The sequence below is a fragment of the Salminus brasiliensis genome, chromosome 2 (assembly GCF_030463535.1).
Source record: "Salminus brasiliensis chromosome 2, fSalBra1.hap2, whole genome shotgun sequence".
Taxonomy (NCBI): Eukaryota; Metazoa; Chordata; class Actinopteri; order Characiformes; family Bryconidae; genus Salminus; species Salminus brasiliensis.
This window is the reverse complement of record NC_132879.1, coordinates 26,704,351-26,729,896: the sequence shown is the minus strand read 5'-3', so window position 1 is coordinate 26,729,896 and position 25,546 is coordinate 26,704,351. Positions and strand designations below refer to the sequence as shown.

The 25,546-nt window shown below is 40.6% G+C and overlaps 1 protein-coding gene across 1 annotated transcript in view; it reads left to right on the top strand.

Moving 5' to 3' along the window:
- The window catches only part of LOC140549002 (PDZ domain-containing RING finger protein 4-like), a 69,458-nt gene that overhangs the window by 28,243 nt on the left and 15,669 nt on the right, over window positions 1-25,546 (top strand). The window contains exons 2-3 of the mRNA XM_072672205.1: window positions 13,783-14,036; window positions 18,918-19,020. Of these exons, the coding sequence (XP_072528306.1) occupies window positions 13,783-14,036; window positions 18,918-19,020 (357 nt within the window). The remainder of the gene's footprint in view (window positions 1-13,782; window positions 14,037-18,917; window positions 19,021-25,546) is intronic.

The window sequence follows — 25,546 nt, the reverse complement described above, 5'->3', positions numbered from 1 at the left end:
ACTTTGTGACCCCAAGAAGCTACCATTTGTTGCATTTCTGTAACAGTGAGCTTTGGAGACCTTTTAATTTCTCCTATCATCCTCCTCACTGTGCGTGGTGGCAAAATAAACTTGCGTCCTCGTCAAGGCTTGTTTACCACTGTTCCAGTTGTTTTAAACTTCTTAATAATTCCTCTGACAGTAGATATGGACAGGTGTAGGTGAATGGCTATTTTCTTGTAGCCATTGCCTGACTTGTGGAGGTCAACACACATCTGCCTTACTTGAATGGTATTTTCCTTTGTCTTTCCCATGTTGAAGAGAAATGGCCTCTGTGTCACGTCATATTTATACCCCAGGGAAACAGGAAGTTGTGAATTACTAATTAAATGTTCCTACATACTCTGATCAACTTCGTAAACTACTGTAGAATTGACAGAAATACTTTAATTACGTTTATTTCCTAATAAATGTTAGGGGTGCCAAAATTGTGGAACAGGTGATTTTATGAAGAATAATTATTTCTTAGTCAGGGATTTTTTTTCCCCTTAAAATTCACTTGAGTTAAAGGTTGGATTTGACTCTTTTTTCCATCGTGGTCCTATATTATTTAGAAAAAAACTCAATTTATTAGAAGCTAAAGAACACATCTTAACCAGGGGTGCCAATAATTATGGAGGGCACTGTATATATTAATATAAATACATTATTTACAGCAATTTCTGTAATTGGTTCTAATATATATATATATATATATATATATATATATATATACAGTGAGTCCAAGAAGTATTTGATCCCTTGCTGATTTTCTTTGTTTGCCCACTAATAAAGACACTATCCTTCTGCACTTTTAATGGTAGATATATTCTAACATGGAGAGACAGAATATCAAGACAAAAATCCAGAATATAATTTTAAAGAATATATTTTAATTAATTTGTATTTCAATGAGGAAAATAAGTATTTGATCCCTCTTGCCAAACACACTCAATACTTAGTGGCAAAGCCTTTGTTTGCAAGCACAGCGGTGAGACGTTTGTTGTAGTTAACCACAAGTTTAGCACACACACCAGGGGGAATTTTGGCCCACTCTTCTTTGCAGATCCTCTCTAAATCATGAAGGTTGGTGGGCTGTCGCTTGGCAACTCTGACCTTCAGCTCCCTCCATAGATTTTCGATCGGATTGAGGTCTGGCGACTGGCTGGGCCACTCCATGACCTTAATGTGATTTTTCTTGAGCCAATCCTTTGTTGCCTTTGCTGTATGTTTAGGGTCGTTATCATGTTGGAAGACCCAACCACGGCCCATTTTCAGATCCCTGGCAGAGGGGAGGAGGTTGTCCCTCAGGATTGTGCGGTACATGGCTCCATCCATCTTCCCAGTGATGCGGTGAAGTAGCCCTGTACCCTTGGCAGAGAAACACCCCCAAAACATTATGCTTCCACCTCCATGCTTGACGGTGGGCACAGTGTTCTTGGGGTCATAGGCAGCATTTTTCTTCCTCCACACATGGCGGGTGGAGTTGAGGCCAAAAAGTTCAATTTTGGTCTCGTCTGACCACAAAACCTTCTCCCAATAACTTGGTTCATCTTTCAAATGATCATTGGCATACTTGAGGCGCGCCTCCACATGTGCTCTCTTCAGCAGGGGTACCTTTCGGGCACTGCAGGATGTGAATCCATTGTTGCGCAAAGTGTTGCCAATTGTTTCCTTGCAAACTGTGGTCCCAGCTGCCTTCAGGACATTTGCTAACTCCTGCCGAGTGGTTGCAGGACGATTTCTGACTGTTCTCAGCATCATTGCCACCCCACGAGGCGAAATCTTCTTTGGAGCACCGGGCCGAGGTCTGTTGATTGTCATGTTATACTCTTTAAACTTTCTGATAATTGCACCAATAGTTGTTACTTTCACATCCAACACCTTACTAATCTTTTTGTAGCCCATTCCAGCTTTGTGAAGGTCAACAATTCTGACTCTGAGGTCCTGTGACAGCTCTTTGGTTTTACCCATGTTGGAGACTTGAAATCTGTGTGATCTGTCTGATTCTGTGGACAGGTGTTTTTCACACAAGTGATTAGTGAGAACAGGTGGCTTCAGGTCAGGTAACAAGTTGATTGGGAGTGTCTAACTGGTCTGTAAAAGCCAGAACTGCTAATGAATACTAAGGGATCAAATACTTATTTCACTCCATGAAATACAAATCAATTAATATATATTCCTTAGATTTATTTTCTGGATTTTCTTTTTAATATTCTGTCTCTCCATGTAAGAATACATCTACCATTAAAAGTATAGAATGATCATGTCTTTATTAGTGGGCCAACGAAGAAAATCAGCAAGGGATCAAATACTTCTTGGACTCACTGTATATATATATTGCAACATAACCTCGCTTCCCTTGGTCTATTAATGACAAATCCAGCCTGCTATAGCAATGCAAAATGTCTTGTGTGTGTAAAGTCAACTCCAAACCCCAACTAAACCCCCCAATTTCTTTGTCTTTCTGATTTTCTGTCCATGTCTTTGCGTTTGTGTCCTCTTTCATTTAAAGGATTTTCTCAGTGTCCACTCCTCTCAGCTTCTTTTCACTGTACTGAGCTTTGCTGAGCTCCCAATTACTTTCAAACGGCCGATCAAGGGCCACCGCCAGGGTCCCTGACTGACCCTTGGTGCTCTGTATGCTTGTTACATCTGATCTGTGCACTGATGTGCCACCCACTGACCCTCTCCCTGGCTGTAATGAGCACAGAATTGGCTGGCGAGTGACAGCCAGTCAGAGGAAACGTCTTTGTTGCGAGTGTGTGTGTGTGTGTGTGTGTGTGGCACTATGTAAATATCGCTCACATGATGCTAATTGCCTCCTGTGGAGTGCACTTTGTGGTGGAGGATGTGCAAATGAATGTGCAGGGAATCGTTGGGGCTTTTAAATCATTTCTCTCCCTTCCTCTGTCTTGTCCTCTTTCCCTCTCTCCAGAAAAGACAGATTACTGCAGTAACAATTTTTTTTCTAAGCTTTTCCGAATGCTGGTTTGTTGAGATTAAGTGCAGCTGAGGTGTTTCCGAGGAAAGTGATGGCTTTGCAAATTGTGTTTTGAGTGTGAAATCCTAAAAAGGGCTTTGTGTTTTTAAACAAACTTTGCCTCACCTCAGTACAGATATTTGAAGTAGAAACACAGAAAAGTGAATTTAATCAGCATTTTATCGAACACTGAAGGTTAGTTCAAATAAACACTTACACTAAACTTACACTGAACAGGCCAGAAATATCCTACTACTGTGCAAAGGTGTGCTGGTCTAGGGTCCGCCTCGCTGCATACAGCTTTTCTTTCCCTGAGATAGCTTGGTTTACTTTAATTCCTCAAAAGGTTCTACATTTTTTGGCATTCAGTTTTTGGTTGGACTACAAAAATAGGGGGTTGGGGGGCACTTGGTTGTTTAAACCCTTCACTTTAGAAGGGGCAGCACTCTCAAGAAGAGGGAACATCACCCTCCCAAAGCTCAAGAAGAGGTGGCAACACTCTCGTAACTCAAGAAGAGGGGACATCACCCTCCCAAATCCAAAGAAGAGTTGGCAACACCCTGCCATAACTAAACAAGTGGGGGCAGTACTCTCCTAAAACTAAAGAAGAGGGGACATCCCCCTCCCAAAACTAAAGTAAAGGGGACATCACCCTCCCAAAACTGAAGTAGAGGGGACATCCCCCTCCCAAAACTAAAGTAAAGAGGACATCACCCTCCCAAAACTGAAGTAGAGGGGACATTACCCTCCAAAATTCAAAGAAGAGTTGGCAACACCCTGCCATAACTAAACAAGTTGGGGCAACACTCTCCAAACTAAAACAGAAGGGGCAGCACCCTCATAAAAAAATAAAGAAGAGGGGGCAACACACTTGCAGTCCGAGCACCAAGCCCTAGAAAAGTCCTTATTGTAAAGCTGCCATAAGTGTCTGAAAACATGATAGTGTACAGCTACCAGAATCACTGTGCTGTCGTAATCAGGCATGTGTTTCACTCGCTGGTTCTTTTCCCTGTGGGGTGGCCAGATTTGATGAATAATAAAGGAGGTATTTTTAAGGTGCTTTCTACATGACACCCCAAACTCCCCAGCTCATCCCAAAAGTACTGGTTGGAACACCATCATTCCAGAGAACCCAGTTCCATTGCTCCACAGCTCAATTCCTAGTTTATCATGTGTATCTCCTCCAGAGAGTCCTATTCTATTGGCAATACTTCTCTACAGAGACTCGACAAGCTGTGTGTGTGCATTCATACTTCAGTGTCATCAGTGGCTGATTGCATTCATTAAAACTTGAAGCGTGATTTTTTTGGACTACAGTAACCGCTCAGAACTAAGGCAGCATCTACAAATTATAGCATTAGCTCATGAGTATATGAGTGTTTATGGTTGAAATATGTGTTGCTGCACCTATACAGGAGATCAGTTGCTATGTAAGACACAGGACCTGTCACTAACCCATCTTTTTTTTTTGCTGCACTACATCTTTAAGTAATGTTAATTGTATGATTTTTAGAAGACAGATAATGCAACAGTGACCAGAAGTAATCTGATTATGGTACGTTAGCATTGGGATTCTTTGAATTAGGTTACATTTGGGGATGTATATCCCATTACTGGTTAGTTATATTAGTCTTGTAGCTCTAGTCCAACTAGTTAAGCATTAAGTTTAGATATCAAACATGTCTTAACTGATTGACTAAAGCATTTGGGTGCAGCTGTGTGCTTGTCTTAATTAACTGATGTGTATTTCTGCTGTTTTTAGAAATGTGTTGCTTCACATGCATCTGCCCAGCATTCCAGTGGAACAGGAGCACTGTGAGTGAGCTAACCAGAGCTATCAGAGTCCGGAAATTGCTTGAAATCATTAAATGTATCCGGGCATAGAGCCCGGAACAGAGTAGCTCCATTAATGTATAAAATAGCCCGTGGCTGTGCTCTGCGTGTGTTTTATGTTGCTGTGGGGGTGAAAGGCTAGATGTTCAGCCGTTTGGTGTTGTGATGCAGGGGGACAGTCAGATTTCCCTGGTGGTCTTCACACTGTTTTTATTTCGCAGCTCCGTGTCACTGGAGCGGCACGGCAGGCCCTCCGTCTCTCCCCCAGTGTGATTTATGTACTCATAACATCTTTACTGTACCAGACCACTCGTCATATTTTAGTCTGACACTTATTATTGAAATAAGACATTTAGGCCGCTTGAATGGAGGCGAGGCACAGTGCTTCTGGACGCTTCCCTCCTCAGCACCAGGGATTACCTATTGGGGAATTTAATGCCACTTCCCAGCTAAGTGGCCCCCATGCCTTTCAACTGAATGCTGGATTTTATTTATGAAAATGCAAATAGGTTCCTGGAGCACCGGGGTGGCAGAGTGTGTAAAGCATTGTTTGGGACTAGAGAGCTGTTCATTCATCCAGTCACCTTCAGAAGCAACTGTCTATGAAAATGAGAGCAGACGTCTTCAGCACAATGGCCAGCTCGCTCACAGTGAAGTGGGATTCTGGCCACCTCCCCCCTCAGTGTGTGTGTGGGGGGTGGGGGGTGGGGGGGGGGTGGGTCTATTGTTCTTACCTTCATTGCAGGAACAAAGATAATGAAAGAGTCTGGGAAATTTATCATAACCCCTACTTGCTCCTTTTAGTCAGAAGAGGTTGATGAAATGCTGATGTAATGATCGAATGCATCTGTGGTTCTGTTTATAATCATATAAACATACATTTTTCTCATATTTAATTCTTAGTTTGTGTGAGTTTGTCTACCAAAAGAAATCCTAGTTCATTTTAGGTGACCATTCTCCAACCTCGTTGCATTCCTTTTAATTAAGCAGGCTGAATTCTCTTTAAGACTATTCTTTTTCTTTGTAATTGATCTTCAAATCGATTCTTTAACCTTTATTTAAAGTCATAGTAAAAGTTATACACAGAATATAAAAATCTAAGAGTAGAATTTGAATTTAAGCAAACTAGAATAATAGTAAACAATTATAAAAAGGCAAAGATAAATCATAAAACATAATATTAAATAAATAAATAAATAAATAAATAATTGAAAATATCTCTGATCTCTGTTCTGATTGGCTGTTGTGTATCCTGCCTCATTAAGAAAGCCATTTTGCAGTAATCTAAATAGGTGGATATAATGTGTATCTCTAATATGGAAACTTCACAGAAGTAAGAAACCTGCTTAACTTCCAATGGAAGTCAATATAGAAAGATTGTATTTCAAGTCATTTTGGAGCATTTTTGTTGTTCAATTCATCGTGAAATGTTGAGGAAAAAGTGAAAAATGGCAAACATGGAGATTTATGGTTTGTGCATGATGGTGATAATATTCAAATGCACTGGTTTTAGTGAATATTATTTTATTTATTTTATTGTGTTATCTCTATCTCTCTCTTTCAAAAACTTGAAATTGAAATTTTTTAATGTTTTGTTTTTGAGAGAAATTCACAAGAGACGTGAGATACAACATTTAAAGAAAGTACATTGTATCATCCTGTGGTTCAAATCTGAATACAGAAACAGATGTTTTCAGGGCTAAACAGACACAGACAGCCTACAGATAGTGAAGTTGCATTGCACCCCTATTACTAATTCATCTCTGAGCTCTTTTCTCTGTAGAGCCGTTAGCTGCGGCTGTCTGTAACCCCTGGCTGTGTGAGTGAGTTTGCTGGGCTGCTCTGATGTTTTAAGCAGACTATACTAGAGGCAAGTCCACTTGGAGGGCGTCCCACAGCCTTCTCTTCTCTCACCTGCTTTGAGCTGAGGTGTGGATATTGGGGGACATGTAGTAAACAGGATAAAACTGCTCCGAGGTCCTACTGACCTACATCCTGCACGCTGCTGCTGCTACTTGCCCTTGACTGCAGCATTTTTGTTGTTCTGCTTATAAAAGGTGAAGAAATATTTTTGGGAGGCGTGTGAACTACAGATTTTCTCTGTCTAAAATGAACGGAGTAAATAATCAGGCTTAAACCAGGGAGGAATAAGTCACTTAAGCAGAATTAGGAGTGTACTTGGGCACTTAGAGTAAACTTACAGTAGGAAGAGGATTGAGCTCTTGTAAGTTTATGGAAATTGTAACCAATAAAGTAGTAAAGCATTCACTTGCTCACTTGAAGGAAAACTATTCACGTGATTTTAACTGCTGTTGAATATCTGCTTACTACTGGTAAAACGTGGTAAAACTCTACCATGAGTATAATAACACAAATATGTCCAAGTTAATACATGTGTATCACCTTTAGTTTTCAGCCATGTCATTACACAAGTGTATATCAATAGCTTTAGCAGCATACTCTCTCATTAATCTGGTTATACATACACTACATGAACAAAAGTATTGGGACACCTGCTCATTCTTTGTCAAAATCAAAGATACAAGAAAAAGTCTATCCTGCTTTTGTTGGACTAACTGTCTCTACTGTCCAGGGCTAGATTTCGGAGCATTGCTGTGAGGACTTTATGCTAGGGGCTTTATACCTCTCTAGCCCACACCTGTTACAGCTATAGAGATACTCTTGTGTAACTCTTGCTGTACTGCTGTAATGCATCTGTAACAGTGACTACATCACCAGTAGTTACATAGTTATTGCTTGTTAATGTGTAATTACAAAGGTATAATTACAAAGAGATAATTAATGTAAATGAGAGTCAAGAGTGAGTCAAGAGTCTACACATTGATTTTGATTTCAGTAAACCATTCATTCTAAAAGTATTATTATGATGGGGCATTGCAGTATAATATCAAAAGGCACGTAGAGGTTAGGGTAAGATAGTGTCCCCAAGTCCTCAATAATTTGATATGTAAAGATCTTGTAAACCTATCAGCCTGCTTTAATAGAGAGCACCTTGCCTTTCTACAAAAGCCTTCATAGAGCCACAATGAACTATGTTCTACTCAGTATTCCTTTTGTACCCTTTGAGAGATGAGAGAATAAGAGGGAATAGTGAAAGAAGTAGAGAAATTGGACTAAAGTGTAGAGAAAGACATGTCAGGAGATCTTTGTTTACTCTGGGTTTGACAGTAGCTTGTTTAGAGCGTCTTTCTGGGTGTGAAAAGGACGTCCTGTGAGATTTAGCATGAAAACACAGCTCTCTCCCCACCCCAGCTGCGGAGCGTCTGTGTGCAAACATTAGCAGATGCATCACAGTGAGGCTATTCCACTTATCTGTCTCAATTCCTTTCCATGGTAATGTCCACTGTTCTCCAAAAAAAAAGCCCCAGTGTTGTGCACAATAGCCAGTATGCTCTGCTGGCACGGAATCAGATTCATTAGGAAAGATGCGATTTGACATTGGAAATTCAACATGTGTGTGACGCTAATTATGTTGCCAGTTTAAGTATTATGCTAAGAAGTTTCTCAAGGACAGCCTTTGTGTGTTTGCTAGTGGTTTGGAGCCGTGAGCATCTGTGTAAACACCATATAATCAGCCTCCTGCTGAACATTTCTGCAGAAAGACGACTTCGCTGGAGGAGGGAAAACATGGTTTAGATAGATCCAAATTGCCCATGGAGGAGTTTGTTACATGGAGTCTTTAAAGGCACTTTGTTCAGCTTGGGATCGCAACTGCTCTACCATTAAGTGGATAAGAGTAAATGAAAAATGGACAAAATTTGAAAAGCTGTGTTACGGTTAGAGGCTTTTAATGGAGATTACTGATTGCTGTGACTTTATGATAAAATCCTGATTAGCAGTGGGGATGCACAATGGTATCAGAAAATTATATTAGTATCACCAGATAATTGCATAATAAATGTATATGACCATCCATCATCTTATCCTGCTTTTTTGCTGGTCAGGGTTGTGGTGAGTCAGGAGCCTATTGGGAATCATTGGGTACAACACAGGAATACCCCCTGGATAAGGTATCAGCTCATTGCAGAGTACCAAACACACCAATTCACTCACACCTTTGGACCTGGAGGAAACCTACATGGACACAAAACCCTTTGTATTGCATTGTACTGCATTTCTAACCCCACATAAAAACAGTTTATATTTCTCTGCAATGTTGATCTAGATGTAGTCCCAATTTTTATCATATTTAATCATATTTTACCAATAGTAAAAGAATGTCATGAAAAATGTCAAATTAGAGTGGGACCAAATTATGACCCTTTTAGCTGCTTTCAGGTCCTGTAGCATACCCTACTCCTGTCCTTCCCATAAAGCACATTGATCTTCTCCAAGTAAAGCTGCTAATCTCTTTATATGATAAATTCTCCTTACATTAGCATTATACTTTCAGTATCCTGTGTCCTTGTGAAATGCCTCCTTTGTCCTTGGACATCAGTCCGGTATTAGAGCACGCTCTGGCACCGTTACTGCTAAACCACTGGCAGGTAGTGGAATACTAACACGGTGGCCAGGCTGGTGCCCAGAATGCCCCCAATCATTAATATTCACCCGCTCAAATGGGATTAATTGGTCCATCTGGCACTCATGTAAACAATGAGGAAGTAACCCGCCTCACGTCTTTCTGTTTTTCAAATAGCTTCTTTTCCTTCAGCGAGGCCATGTCCGCCATCAGGCTAGAAGCTGCTAGAGGCATCGCTAGCACTTACGATTTGTTCATTTTTCTCCCAGCCTGTCATAAGCCATAGGCGTGCTCATTTATCTAGCGCAGCTTCTTTGTCTCCGATCTCGCCGCTTCAGGATGGACTGCCGGGCCATAACAGAGGCGCTTTTACACTGCACCAAACTCCAAACTCAGCCCCGCCGGATGGTTCACACCTGGTGCTTAACGATAGGTTTGGAATGCTGACTAGTAGAAAAGAGCACACAGTAGGTCAATGGAGTTAAGCTGTGTGATGATTCCAGGCTTTTCTCTCGCTGCCTGTTTTGTCGTAAGCATCCCTCGAGAGATTTGACCTACTTTATTGCTTAGCTGATTAATGCAACATTGCTTTTATGCAAAGGTCACTTCATTGAGAGAAGGGTCTTTAGAAAGAGAGCGTTTATCGCTGGTGGAAATGCAAGAGCTAACATTTTGTGGGGTCTCATGGCAGCTTTCTCTGCATATTACAATTTAAGACAAGACATAACTGCACGTTTCTAACTTTTTTATCCAGCTTGAACCACTTGAAAACGCTATAGTGTCCTGGCTCCACCCACAAATCATGCTTTTACAGCAACTCGCAGTAATGTACAAGATTTATCAAAACTACACCTGATCTACAGTATGCTAACACTGCCATTCCGCACAAGAAAATGGAACAGATAATCCAGTAAAACTGCAGGTATTTGGATAAAAAACAGTGTTTTCTCCTGTAGACTGAACAGAGTTTTCGGCAAAGCTTGCCCACGTAACATATAGTGGAGTAAAGACTAGCCTAATGCCAAGACTGAATGATAATCATAAAAGACAGATGATTTTGCAGGGTGAATATTTGCAAGGCTGCAACTAGATTCCTTTTGAGATTATTTCCCATCCTGCTCCTGGTGGAAATTTACAAGAAGAGAAGCAGCACCAATGTCCATGTCACAATTTGCATGAGCCAAGTCCAGCAAGATTTTATCAGAACGTCAATATGCAAAAAAGACTTTGACAGCTACACTGACCACCATACGGTACACGTGCACGCTGCAACTTTAGCAAGACTGATTTTATTCCAACATTGAACATTTGTTTGAGACAGGCGAAATGGCTTGAAAAGTTCTTTGGTGTAAGGCTGGTGTTACTTACATTAAGGGTAGGTGAATGTAGTGTTGGGAGTCTTGCCCAAGGACTCTTTTTGATGAGGTTGAACAGGGAATGAAACCCTAAGGAAAGATGGTGTTGTTATCCACTACTCTACCCTACTCTACACCAACCACCATTAAAGTTAAGCTTGTTCCTCTAAAAATGTTTACTATTGTGGAGATTTGAAGGTTTTGTCACAACAGTAACAACATACAGTTATAGTACAGTAATTAGCACTGGGCTTTCAGTAATAACCAAGAGTCTATGTAACTCTTTGTTGTAAATGGAATTAGTGCGACTCCAGTTCTCCAAAAGATCAGTGGGTAGTTTAAGCAGTATGCACTTTGTTCTATTACAGGGTTATGAAATACATTTACACTCTCTTTTCATTTGTGTACACTAGCCTTAAGCAACTAAATGAATGAATGTGTGTGTGTTGTTCTTCTAACAAGTTCAACAGTGGAAAATCTCTCTCTCTCGCTCTCTCTCTCTCTCTCTCTCTCACTCCACTTCTGTGTGAGTGTGTGTGTGTTTTTTTTCCATCTCTCTCAAACTGTTCTTTCTTTGTAGTAATCCTAATGGAAAAGAAATGCTAGGGGAAAGGCAGCATTTCAAAAGCTGAGGGGGAAAATTGTGCTGGCTTGACCATATTCAAGCAGCAGATTCTTATCTTCTGTTTCAAAGCCTATTCACAGGAGTATTTCATCCGTATTGTTCTCTCTGGCTCCCAATTACTGGGCTAAATGAACCAGGCCTCCTCTCCATATATATGCCATGTGCAGAGCAAAGATATTCAATTCCGTCAGCGAATAGAAAAGCCTGAGCACTCTCTCGCTGGGGCTACTGACCGCTTAAGGAGATCGTGATACATATTTTAAATGATGCAGGGATGCTGTCCGAGCCCTGCTCTTTCCTTGGAACACTTTTTGAGCTTGGCAAGATTTCCTTTCTTTATTAATGTATAATTTATAACATTCTGAAAAAGAACCGTGTAATTACTTTAATATTCATTTAGCTGTGGGGTTTCAGTAGCTGATCAGTGTTGTTTGTGAATTATACACAACATTAGAAAATGTATTTTAAAGAAGTGCATTTTTTTGTTCTGGGAATGATGAGACTACAGGCAGAATTGTGCCCTATTTAATGGAGATTTTCCCTGTTTGTTTTATGCTTCATATACATTTTAGGGGTCACAGTCACAAGTCACGAAGTCACAATTCGCTTAGCAACTTGGTATGGACCTCCGGGTACGAGTTTGATCCATTGGGAACAAAAAGCAACAAATCCTCTCAGATGCATAATGCTAGTTTTTTATTCATTTATTTTAAACAGACATTCGTGCAAGTTACACTTGGTTGTCGTATCGCCTTTCCATTGTAGTTGGTACGAGCTGTAGTAGCTTTTGCACACATAACTACCCCGCAACTGAGAATTTCCCCACTGTGGGACTAATAAAGGATTATCTTATCTTATCTGTCCAACTATGCCGACACGCCGTCCTTGTCTGATCCACCATGATTTCATGTCAGAATGTTGGTGAAATATGATGAGTGATAAAGACTAGAGAAAGAAAGGTGGAGGAGAGTAAACAAAACTACAGTTACCATGGCGGTACTTGTAATCCACTACAATTCCCATACAAAATACCATACAAAGCCAAACATACAGCTTAAAGTTTCCGGGCATTCTTCATGCGACTGCGTGCACCCTGCGTTACAAGCTGCCAGATTTTATTTGGCCGTTTTTTGGAAAAACTGATATGTTCTAAATTTCCTTACCATGATAAATTGTGATGGTCTTCTTTCCTTCATTTCTTGTTTATGTTTTGTATGACATCATCACACCCATTCAGCAAATAATTTGCATTACTTGTCATGATACTCTCTTGTGAGAGCAGAACACCGCTGCCCATTTTACCCAGAACCTGCCTGGCCTCAAGGGGCCCAAGCAAAAAAAGCTGCCTGCTTTTAGTATACATACCCACTGACCCTCATGACTTTAAGAGAGAAAAGGCCATTACACCCCATTCATTTCAAGCACGGGCTCTGATATTCATCTGTCATTATCCGTTTCTACACGAAATGAGACGGAAGTGAGCATTTTGCAGATAGACACTTGCAATTAAGTCTATTAATGGAATTAATTATTTGAGAAGGTAATGATGTTGCAGTTTTGTTTGGTTGCTGCTCAGTGCGTGAGGAAATGCTTTTCATTAATGGCACACAGGTCCCATGTGTGCCTTAATCGCCGCCAGTTGGAAGCAGCCAATGAACACTTAATTATAGACTAAGGGCCAAATATGAGTGGAAAAGACTAAATGGCTTAGTGGCTAAGCCAAAGCCCTTTATCATAGAAGTTGTGCTGTGTCTAACACTCGTTTGCCCTTGCACAGTTACTCAGCAGGGTTACTGCTACTTCACTAAGCTTGTGGAAGGGTGCTATTATATCAGCAGGGCCATCTGGGAAATTTAGAAGATGAGGAAAGTATCCTGATCCTACCCTGTTTTTTTTTTTACACAGGTAAAGGGTAAGCAAAATAGTAAACCTGAAGGTAAAGTCTAAAATAAATATTATTTTAAAAGTACAGCCTTTAGAGAAAAATCTCCAGGTACTGTGATTTTAATGACCCTCACTGATCCCCATAGGAGTCCTTTTTGTGTCCGTTAATACTGTTTCTTTATAGAGAGGATCTATAAAGAACCATAAATGAATGTCTCTCCCAGCATGGGAAGATTCTCTCTGATGCTTAAAGCGCTGTGTTTTTAATCACAATTTGAGCATGAGACCTATTAAAATGTTGAATGGCTGCATACTTTGGAATGGATATGAGGAAAGCATGCAGATCTGTGACATTTAATGTTATTTTACTGGAGCGCTAGAAAGGAAACCGATTATTCCATTTCCCAGTTATGGATATGAGGACCATTACCACTGTCACAGCTTGCACAGCACTTCACACTATTCTCACTGTTCAGCACTATTCAGTGCAGAAATGAATGTTTATGTTCCAAAATCTACATCCCTAACCTAAACCCCACAGGCCCATCATGCACCATTTAGGAGTCTATTTGCTAACGGTGATGTGTAATCTCTTCTGCAGGTGAATGGGAAGGACTTATCGAGGGCCAGTCATGAGGAGGCAGTGGAAGCATTTCGCAGTGCCAAAGACCCCATCGTGGTCCAGGTGCTCCGGCGGAACCCTCTCCCCCGGGGCCAAGGGTCATCTCAGGATGTCCAGCTGGTGGACGTGTGCACACAGACAGACATCACCTTCGAGCACATCATGGCTCTTGCCAAACTCCGCCCCAGCAGCCCGCCTGTGCCAGACATCTGCCCCTTCCTGCTCTCAGACAGGTAAGACCAGCTGACCTTAAATCACAGAGAGCAAATGTGAGTATGTCCTGCTTGGGATGACCCAGTTTAGGATCAGAGCCAATTCAGGCTTATTCAATAGATGACATCATTTTTATGCATGTTAGACTGAATTAAAATAAAAAAAAAAAAAAAAAAAAAAAAAAAAATATATATATATATATATATATATATATATATATATATTCAGTATGGAATAAATAGATATTATTTTACACAATTAATCCAAAAACAAATATCAGTTATAGTGAAGTAGAGAGTAGAGGTAGCCAAGCTCATCAGATAAATCAGTCTTATCAGTATCATAAATGAGTTATAAACTGAATATGTTAAAATGGTAATTTCTTACAACTAGTCCAGAAGAACAAAAATGTGCCACACGATGCACATACAGTATTTTGTGCTTAGTGTGTATTACCTAAACTGGGTTGGTTTTGCTAACTGTAATGTACTTGAAGTGCAGTTGTGTTACCTACAACACTAGAAACATCAGACTTAGTATCAGCAGATTATCAGTATATAGACAAGACAACCATATTCACCATTTGTGTCAACACAGATGGAATTTGGCCTCCGTCTTTAACCCATCCGTGAAGTGAACACACGCATACACACTTGTGTTAAAACACACACAGTGACAATGAGCACACATGCCCGGAACGGTGGGCAGCCATCGCCGTAGAGCCCGGGGAGCAGAGTGGTGAAGGACTTGCTTAAGGGCCTAACAGTGGCAGCTTGCTGAGCCCAGGTATCGAACCCACAACCTTGTCGTCAATGGCTGCTTTAACGGCTGAGACACCACTGCCTCAATAAGATATCTATTCAACCTTCATGGGTTTAGAAAAATTATGAATAAAATAATAGAATTTCTCAGTTGCCTTATTTAACCTGTGTTTTAGATCTTATTCCAATATTCTTTTTAAAGAAATCTTTATAATTCTTATTTTGAATGTTTGACAATGCCATTCTGATTTCAGGGCAAGTCATAATACCTACACAATACGTACACAGCATTATTTAAAACAGTAAATGACTTGAAAGTCATTGTGGATGGGAACATGGTTTCAGTGCATTTGATACAATTGACCAGAACCTTTAACAGCAGACCTTAGAAATTGTGTTGGCCTTTTAAGAAATGTGTTGAATTGGTTAGAAATGTTTTGAAGAGAAAAAAAGTACTTTGTTAGTCTTGCTGAATATTATTCTAGAGTGTATGATATCCTTTGTGGTGTACCACAGGACTCAGAAAAGTTTATCAGATAAACTCCTTGGTTTCATACAGTCAAAAGTTTAGAACTTAGCCCTGGACTTTGGAGCGTCCCTTCAGATACTTTTCAACATATACAAGGCAGTGGATTTTTATTTAGAATTTTAAAAGCATCTTGGGGTTTCCTCGAAAACAACAAAGGAAACTGGAGAGCTGGTTTCTTTTCTTTCTAATTTACTTGTGCTTGTTTTCGAGTTCTCCTCAAAGGACTCACAAACTGTGAACAAGATAAAGTTTAGCATAAAGAATATCTGGGTTTTCTCCCTAGAGATCCAGCCATGACAAACAAGCAATGTAGGGGCTTTTCTTACTCAATGCAAAGTTAATTGAGACCAGCTCACACTCACAGACAGAGACTGAGTGTAGAGGAGGTAATTAATACAGCACAATGGCCCTTGGATAATTAATTGTGTAAAAAATTGTCACTCACCCAAGTCTAGTGTTTCATTTTGAAATCCCATCGATGGTAAGCACTTGGATTTGGACTTCACACATTAATATTTGTCCTACTAGACAAAAGCTTGAGGAATGTGACGACAAGCCTCGTTAATACTCACACTGCACCCAAATGAACTCTGTGGCCATGTGATGACAAACATATGTACCACTTGCAAGGTACTTTTATAAGCTTTGATATCCATCCTTGTAAAACTCTTTGTCATGTCATCTCATTTCATAGCTCACTGTGTCATGATCACAAGGCTTTTGGCTGAAGGTGTTGTTGTAATAACTAGTGCTTCTCAGAGTGTTCCTTTTGGAATAGCGAGGGCTTTACAAGGTAATTAAAAGTAAATTGACCTATAAAATAGAAAAGCACAGACACCTACATTAAGTTGAAATTTATTCCTGTATCCTGTAGCAGGGTCCCAATGTAATCAACTTGTCCCATAAAACCAACACTGCTGTTGGCTCCTCATGTGCCATCAGGTGCCTTGAACAGACCAGAGATTTTATAGATCCAACAAAATGTGTTTTGTCCCAGTGTATCACACAGCAGATCATAAAACCATGCAATTGTGCTGTATTCATGTAGTCAGTGCAGGTACAAAAAAATAAAAAATAAAACATCCTGGCATTTACAATACATAGCTGCTTCCAGAACTTGCTTGTGTTGCTGATGGTGATATACTGTGAATTATCCATCTCATATTCCATGCTACAGCTTTATACATCTAAAATGCACGGCAGCAACAAATTATTTACGATGCATAGAACTTGCATAGGTTGTTTTTGTTCTCCCACCGCTGAAAACAGCCCTGTTTGCGCAAGTATATGCATATTCCTGCATATAGTAGCATATGGAGGAGCATATTTTCTTCTACTGGTTGTCTTGAATAATCCCTTGTGCTAGAAAAGTGGGCATGTTTGTGTGTTCTCCCCAAGGACGAGGGGACGGCAAGAGGAGGAGCAGGAGAAGGGGGGGAGCATCATTATGGACTGTAGGCTGTATAATGATTAATTAGAGGCAATGTCCTATTCCTCTCATGACATCATCATTGAGACTTTATGACAGACGTTTTATTCACCTGTCATTGCCGTCACAGGAAAGGACAAAGAAAGCATGCGGGTGTGTCTGTGTGTGTTATTTGAATGAATCTGATTAGAGATGTGTGTGCCTCCTTGCACTGATACCTTCAGTCTCCTCTCTCACTCTCCTTTGCTTTCTTTTCTTCCTTTCCCCATGTGGGTTTCATCTGCTCTTTCATTCTGGCATTCTCTCTCCATCCCTCACTTTCTCTCTGTCTCTCCTTTAGCCCTTTTATGATAATATTCATGGACACACTTTTTTAGCTCATTTCAGAAGTTGTCTCACTGGTCTCAATAAGCTGTGAGAAATAATTCATATCAGCTTATGAACCATCTAAAAATCAGACTGGCTGAACAACGCACAAACACTTTAATTTGTAATGATGTAAAACACAATTATGTATATACTCAAGGTAGCAGAACGTGTATTAATGCACCAAGTTATTAAAGAAACATTAAGCCGTACACAGAATAATCTTTGACCATTGTGTACCTTGTATGGGCCGCTAAACATACTACTGATTGGTGCAGCCAGGCAGTGTTAAGTAACTCGGGGACTGTCGAAAGTTCAGAATGTTATGAGTAGGTCTTACAGGTGTTAAATGTACATGTTTAAGGTAGCAGCTCTACTTCGCATTAGTGTAACGCACTAGAAATTAGCATTGTATTGTTGCTGTGATGGACAAAGTCTACTTATAAGTAGGGGTGTGCTGGTACGTGTATTCCTACTGAACCAATGCCGTACAAACATGACATTTCAGTGCATGCAGTCACACAAAGAACACACAGTGAGCAAAGCATTCAACGGTATTTTTTTTTCTTTTGCCATCGCAAGAGGCTCACATTCAGTTAGTTATGTTTCCTTTCTTTATTTTTTACCACTCACTGCTCTGTTTACAGTAAAACAACTGAAACTTGGCGCTGGCACTGTGTGTGAAAACACATTGGACATGCCAACTTTTACATTTTGATTAACCTTAAATCTTAAATCCACCTTTAAAGGCCATTGCATATTAGATAATACCCACATGTTTTATACTGAAATGTCCAGAATGATCTCAGCTCTCTATGTAATGAGATCCCATGTGACCTAGAGCACTGTGAAATCCTTAACCTGAGAAATTCAAGTCAGATTATATAGTAAGTTCTTAATATATTAAATTTACATTTACTCATGTGGACAAATTGTTTTGGTGCTTGAAATGGGTTTTACCACAGTCTTAGGTTCACAAAAAGGAGTGAAATGTATTATTAAAATAATATAGAAATGACACGAGTAAATCCGAGTAAATTCTAGAAGAGGGGCAGATGACGGACATACAAATCCACCAGTTAGACAAGCCGAGAGAAAGAACATGAGTGTCTGAGTGTCCATTGGTCAGTTTCATATAGTGGGATGTACAAATTTAGCAATTACAGATGAGAGACAGATGACGGACACACAAATCCACCATTTAGACAGCGCAAGAGGCAGAGATGAGTATATCGCTCCATCTTCACAGCCTCGTAACTTCTGACGTAGGTCACTTATGGCCTGGTCATTACAATGCAATGGAAAGGGCAGACTCTACAGAGTCAGGAAAAGTTTGAACCGTATTTCTGTGCTGTATTATCTCAATGTTCCAGCTACCTCAGGGGGAGCTATTCAGCACTAGCTGAACAGCTGAAATGTCTGTAAAATAATAGTAATTCCTATGTAGAATCGGTACTTATAGCCACATTGAAAGTCCCTATTCAGTGGTCCATGGTTGCTTGGTTACCATAGCCAGCTCTAAGCAAAGTGCATTTCTTGATTATGATTAATAGATTCAGTTATAAAACAGCTTATCATATGTACCACTTTTGTCCATTTTATGAAGATCCTCCAGCCACTTCCAGTGATTTATACCACAACTGCAGGGATTTCACTCTACTTCATGTTGTGCTTAACAAAACCTCTTACCTGTGGTAAACAATCATTGTAATGCACAGCCTTTTGTAACTTCTTGCTTCATTACACATTGCTTTTGTCATGACCATTGATAACTCTGACTTATAAGGGTTAATGCACACTGTTTCTTTGCCCACAGCTGCCACTCACTTCACACCATGGGTCAGGAGTATTATGAAGGGAGTGAATATATCTCCACCATGCCGGCTGATGCTGAGAGGACGGATGAGTTGGAGTATGAGGTAAGACTCCATCCTGTTTCTTCCTGTCACGTTTATAAATAACAGTTGACATCCACCCAGCGTGACTCCCTATAATAGACCTTTCCCAATCATAAGAGCAGCCCTGCTGGTAATAGACTCTCCAGGGCTGTCCCCATGGGTCCACACTGACAGATGATGGGTCACCGCCATGACCTAGGATGCATGATCACAGGCTGGTAAATAAATAGAGGGGGTTGGGGCACACTGTTGCCCTTGTCCACTGAGCCGAGATCATTGTTGCATTTTCAATTAAAACAGCTTCATTTGGGGTTTCTGGTTTGTTATGGTCATTCTGCTCCAATCAGTCCGGTTTGCTGATATTCACACCATGTGGAGATTTCCATATTTATCCAGGCCTTTGGCAGGCTTGTTGGCTGGCTGGATTCCTTTGCATCTGTTTTTTGATTAGTTTGATGCAGAAAAAGAGTCTCTTCATTAAAGATTTGGTGGCCAAATGGTTTTGAATGTCTGAAAAAAACAGACTGGTTTGAACGTGGCAAAGATGCTGTCACTAAGCAAAAAGGCTCCAGGCTACCGGGTAGGATAGACTGGTCTTAGATCAGTGCATAAGGTCCCAGTGAGGGACTTCATTCTATATTCAGTAGCTGTTCTTGGCATATCTGCCCAAAATACGAACCCTTTAATTCCAAGCCAAAAAGCTGTGATTTCTGCTTTTTAATCTACCCTCCTCCAATACGAATGTGACTTCTCCATGATGTTGCTTCATGTAATTGTGAAAATGTGAAAACAATGAAACATAAAAAATGAAAATGTCAGGTTTTAGTCCAAAACATATAATAGCATATTAATTTGCAACAATGTTGCCCAATACATTAAAGGTGATATGAATGCATTTCCATTATTCCATTTCTTTCTCTAATTACAACATATAGTAGTGAAATGTCTTATATCTGTCACACCCAACACATTATTACACTGAAAAAAAAAGAAATAATTAAAATAATTAGTTTGCAGCATTAAGTATTCACTTACCAAGCTGTTTTTAGGAAGGCTATACTAATACTAGTTAGGACTTCTTTTGTTCTGACAACAGTTTCAATTTTCCATAGCAACATTCCATTCTAGTCCATGTTGACATGATTGCATCAAGTAATTCCTGGACACCCTTTTTAATGCTGCAAATCTCCCGTTTTACCACTTCCCCAAGGTGTTCAATTGGGTTCAGATCCAGTAACTGATAAGGTTCACTGAAGAACACTGAACTCATTGTCTTGTTCATGAAAGCAGTTTGAGGCGTCTTTTGCTTTGTGACATGGTGCGTTATCACTCTGGGTGTAGCTAGTAGAAGATGGGTAAACTGAAGGGATGCACATGGAAAGCAGCAAAACTCAACTAGACTGTTGCATTCAAGTGATTTATAGGTTTTAACGGGCCAAGGTTTGCCAAGAAAGCCTTCTCCACACAATTACAGTACCTCCAGTAGCATGGACTGTTGACACAAGGCAGGTTGGGTCTATGAATTCAAGCTAATCACATCAAATTCTGACCCTACCATGAGTCCTTTGAGAAATCGAGATTGCCTGAGTTAATTGTAGCCTTTCTGCCAGCTCAAACCAGTCTGGCCATTCTCCATTGGCCTCTCTTTAATGGACTGTAGAGTGTGTGGTACATGAAACTCCCTTCTAGAAAATAGAAATGCTCAAACCAGCCCATCTGGACCAACACTCATGTCATGCTCAAAATCAATGAAAGCATTTTTTCCTAATTCTGATGGTTAATGTGAACATCACTCAAAGCTGCTGGCCCTTTTTATGCATGGTTTTATGCATTGCGCCGCTGCCACATGATTGACTGATTAGATAATTGCATGAATCAGTAGATGTACAGGTGATCCTAATAAATTGCTTGGTGAGTGTCAAAGAAACTACTGCAGTGCATCCAACAATAAAGATAGCACAGTGCTGCTTTAGTGACTGGAAACATGGTTGCCCATAGAAAGCTCCAATTCCACACATTGTATCATTGTCAAGATGTTTGGCATTATAGGTTTCAAATGCAATAGCATAGCCCATATCATTCAGCACCACAATGTTTCCTACAGTGTTATACACTGTAAAATAAATCATATTGATGTCCATATGAATTAGATTGTTCTGAATCCACAGCAAAGCATTTCTGTACCACCAGTTTTGATTGTTTCTGCCCCATGAGTGAATTTGCTCATTACCTATATGTCACTGCACTGGAAACATATAACGGCCCCTTCAGAACCCTCGTTAAGCTGAGCCAGTCCATCATTATGTCAAGAGCTGTTCATTGTGTTAAAATTCCCTTGTGTTGATCTTTGACAGATGATATTATCAGCAACCTTATAGGATATCCTGCCGTAGATGATGAATTAATTTTTCCATGTGCTCATTCTTGTTTTGATCCACCAAACTGCACCACTAGCCTCAAGATTTCTTTATTTCCAGGCCATTTGAGGAAGGAGCGTCTGTTTAGAAGCTTTGAGTGATATATGATGATAACCTTAGCCTGGTTGTTTCATTTGAATTTGTTTGAATGCTTTTGCTCACCAAGCATGAGCTGCAGCCCCTCTTCAGAGATTTACACATCCGCTCGCGTCTTCTGCTGCTCACATTAAGTCAGAGCAAATATATTATTTTAAGCACTGATCTACACGGCTCATTTCTATGAACTAATCCTATTACGTTCTGTGTGTTCTTTTTATTTCATGCTTGGAAGGGTAGATTCCAGGGTAGAGCATGCGTCCACTTACCATATGTCAATAGGAATATCTTCGCACACGAGCAGCCCACTTAGAGGAGAATGACATCTCTTTGAAAAAATCCAGCATGAGATGGGGAAATGGAAAAAAAACATTGCAGCTGCTTTTTCAGTGGTGTGAATCGGCATGTTTTTGTTCTTTTGTGACGTCTGTGGGATCTATTGCCATAAAAAAAGGTTTGCAGACGTATGAGTCATGTAAAATGTTGGTGAAAGGAGTCATATTTCAGAAAGCCCTGGGGTTCCTTGGAAAACTTGAATTAAAAATTTGGGGCTTTTTGTTTCATTGTAGTTTGGATTCTGTAGCTGCTCAAAGCTGCTTTCACATGGTTTTATGCATTGTGCCGCTGCCACATGATTGACTGATTAGATAATTGTGTGAATCAGTAGATGTGCAGGGGATCCTAATAAAGTGCTTGGTGAGTGTCGTAGAAGCTACTGCAGTGCATCCAACAATAAAGATAGCACAGTGCTGCTTTAGTGACTGGGAACATGGTTGCCCACAGAAAGCTCAGATTTAACACGCTGTATCACTCAGTACCAAGTCAAGTCAAGAGGCTATATTGTCATTTTAACTATATACACAGTACACAGTGAAACGAAACAACATTCCACCAGGACCATGGTGCAACACACTATACAGTGCAGACAGAAACACCAGTGCAACACAGAACAAGTGCATACAGACAGTAGAACACAATGCAGACAGTGCAGACAAGACACTGAGTGCAGACTAGAAAGTGTACAGGCAGGGTACAAGAAATAAATCTGTGAGACTGAGACAGTAGTGGGAAGTAGGGTTGTGCAAATATAATGTGAATACTATAATATGCAGCACAGGTTAGTGTGATTTTTTTCAAATTAAAACAGGTCAAATGCAATGTGCAATTTATGCAACATAGTGAGGTAGTATGTAGTGCAATGCTTTCACATTGTCTGGGATTTACATTTTGGGTGAATGAGTATATGTGTGTGTGTGTGTGTGTGTGTGTGTATGGAGGAGTCCAACCGTTCAGTCTCTGGAGTTGAGAAGTCAGATTGCTTGTGGGAATTAGCTGTTGCAAAGTCTTGTCGTGTTGGACTAGACCACAATGTTTCCTACAGTGTTATACACTGTAAAATAAATCATATTGATGTCCATATGAATTAGATTGTTCTGAAGCCACAGCAAAGCATTTCTGTACCACCAGTTTTGATTGTTTCTGCCCCATGAGTGAATTTGCTCATTACCTGTATGTCACTGCACTTGAAACTGTAGAATTATATTATTATTATCATATTATTCAGTAACCACAGGGCCAAACTGTTTGTAATATAAATGTTTGAGTGTAAAGACTTTGAGAAGTTTGAAGGTCTTTACCTTATATATAAATTACATGATTATATATTACAATTATGTACTGAAAGCATCCTGACCAATCTCTAGTGTTCTTTACATGCACATGAGTTCAGTTTTTACACCTTCTCAAAAGAGGACACCTTTTTGCTTTGAGGGTTTGATTGCATTTAGCCAAAGAAGCATTATTAAGGTCAGGTACTGATGTTGAGTGATTAGTTCTTGATCACAAATGCCACTCCAACTCATCTCAGAGATATCAATCATCTCCATCACAGTGAATGCAGTTGCACTGCTCCACAGCCTAGTACCCTGGGGGTTATTGCCCTCTGGCTGAGCTTGGCATTGCTCTGCAATTAGAACACACTCCCAGAGCTGTAGGCAGCCACGTCAGTGCCAGGAAGCAATTGGGTATTAGGTGCCTTGTTCCTATGTTGAGGGAGGAAAAAGAACTGATCCTCACACCACTCCCTGCTGGTCCAGGGGATCGAATCAACATTAAGAAATCAAACCCAGGTCTTTGACGTGGCAGGTAGAGACACTGTTCTTTATACTTACAAGGATGAGACCCACATTATACAGGGTGTTTTTGCGTTTTTATTGAACACCTGTGTCAGCAGTGGTTGTGCCTTAAAGCTAATTAGAAGGTCTGTCTGGACACTTCTGGAGATGTCTTGTAGGTAAACAAGCCATTTTGGTCAAAGAAAAGCAGGCTAGTCTTTATAGACACCACATCCAGGAATCATCAGGGTGTTTTTGTGTATTGGAGAGCACAATTTGGCTGCAATATAGATGCAGCGGACTGTATTTGTCTATATTGTGCAGCACTACTCTATGGTTGTCAGAGCTTCTAACATGCATTCGCATGCTTTCCTGTTTTCCTCCCTTTCGGTCCTTTCTTCTCACTGCTTTCACTCATTTTTTTATTACAGCTGCACATGCACAGATATTATGACAGCACACTGCGCATTCTGACGGTGGATAGTCATCTTCTCTAATCACAGCATCACACTCATTAATTTACTGTCATTCCTGCGTTCCTCTCATCTGCTCTATCTCTCCGCTCTCCTGAGCCTTGGAGATCATCTGGAAAATGGAATGAGAGAGGGAGGGAGGGAAGGAGGGAGGGAGCGGTTTCCCAGGATGAGACTTTGTAAAGGAGATCAGATGATGCTTTCAGATTTGACTCACTGAGGGAATAATGATACATTCTGACATTCCGACCTGTGCAAAGGAAGCGCATTGTTGGAGGAATTTCCATGGGGGGCTGAACAGCAGGTGTTTGCTGCTGATAGCAAGGCTTCTGATGCCTGTTTACGCTTTAAGTGTTTCCTCTCATTACCTGAAATACACAGACCAGCACAGGCTTTTATCTTAACAGACAGACTTGTGAGTTACCTTTAAACCTATTAGTACGGAATCACTTTCCTACCCGACAGCCTAACTAATGACTTTGGATGTTATGTCTAAAAAAAAAAATGTTTGGTTTTCGCATCATGTCAGTGTTGGGGTTTATCTTGCTGAAGTCTGCTTTAAGACGTCTTATCCTGACGTTTTCTAGGAAGAATCAAGGCACGGCACTGGCGATTTAGGTTATGAGGGCATTAATTGATGCTTTAAAGCATCAAGGAGTATAGAAAAATCCAAACGTGTCAGTTTATCACTCTATCAGTTTGCGGCAGTAAGCCCCAGACACCCCTTCATTGGTCGTGATAGCATCAGTCACTGCACCTCGCTCACACCACTAAGGCTGGCACTCACAGAGGCACTCAATTAAAGATCTGAGAGCCTGTCTGCTCGAGTGTGTCAAAAAAATGAGACGCAAAGCCTGACACTATAGTTGCCCCACTTTCGTCCCTCTCCTCTCTCCTGCTCTCATGTTGCTCTGGGGGGCAATTAGCTGTGCAGGCCCCTGCACCGGTGGGCTTATGTTGGGCTGCCACTGTTTGATGAACACAGGCAGGGAATAAGGAGGGAGTGTATGCGACCTCTGGCACTACACACACCAGATGGCTCTCTCTGGTAGCTTCATTTGTCGCCCTCTTCCCCCAAACTGCCTTCCTTTGTGTTTCTCAATTTCTCCACTCAAAGATCTGACATGCCTGACACATGTGGAACCTGTCAAGCCACAGATGTCAACAGCTGAATTATTTTGTGTTCCTTGGCTCTGAGCACTTGGTGGCTAAGACCACTTGGTGGCCACCAGCCAGGCTCTAGGTCATCAGGTGACGTGCTGGTGTGCAGGCCAAATACATATCTCACCTTTATCAACTGCTGTCTGCTTGTCTTGGAGGATTCTGAATGTCCCAAATAGGACCAGTACAAGTGGAGTTTCACCAGCAAACAATCAATATGCAGACAGTACATTGCATATACAATATGCATGACAGTATACCTGACAGTGTATGTTGAGGAATAGTA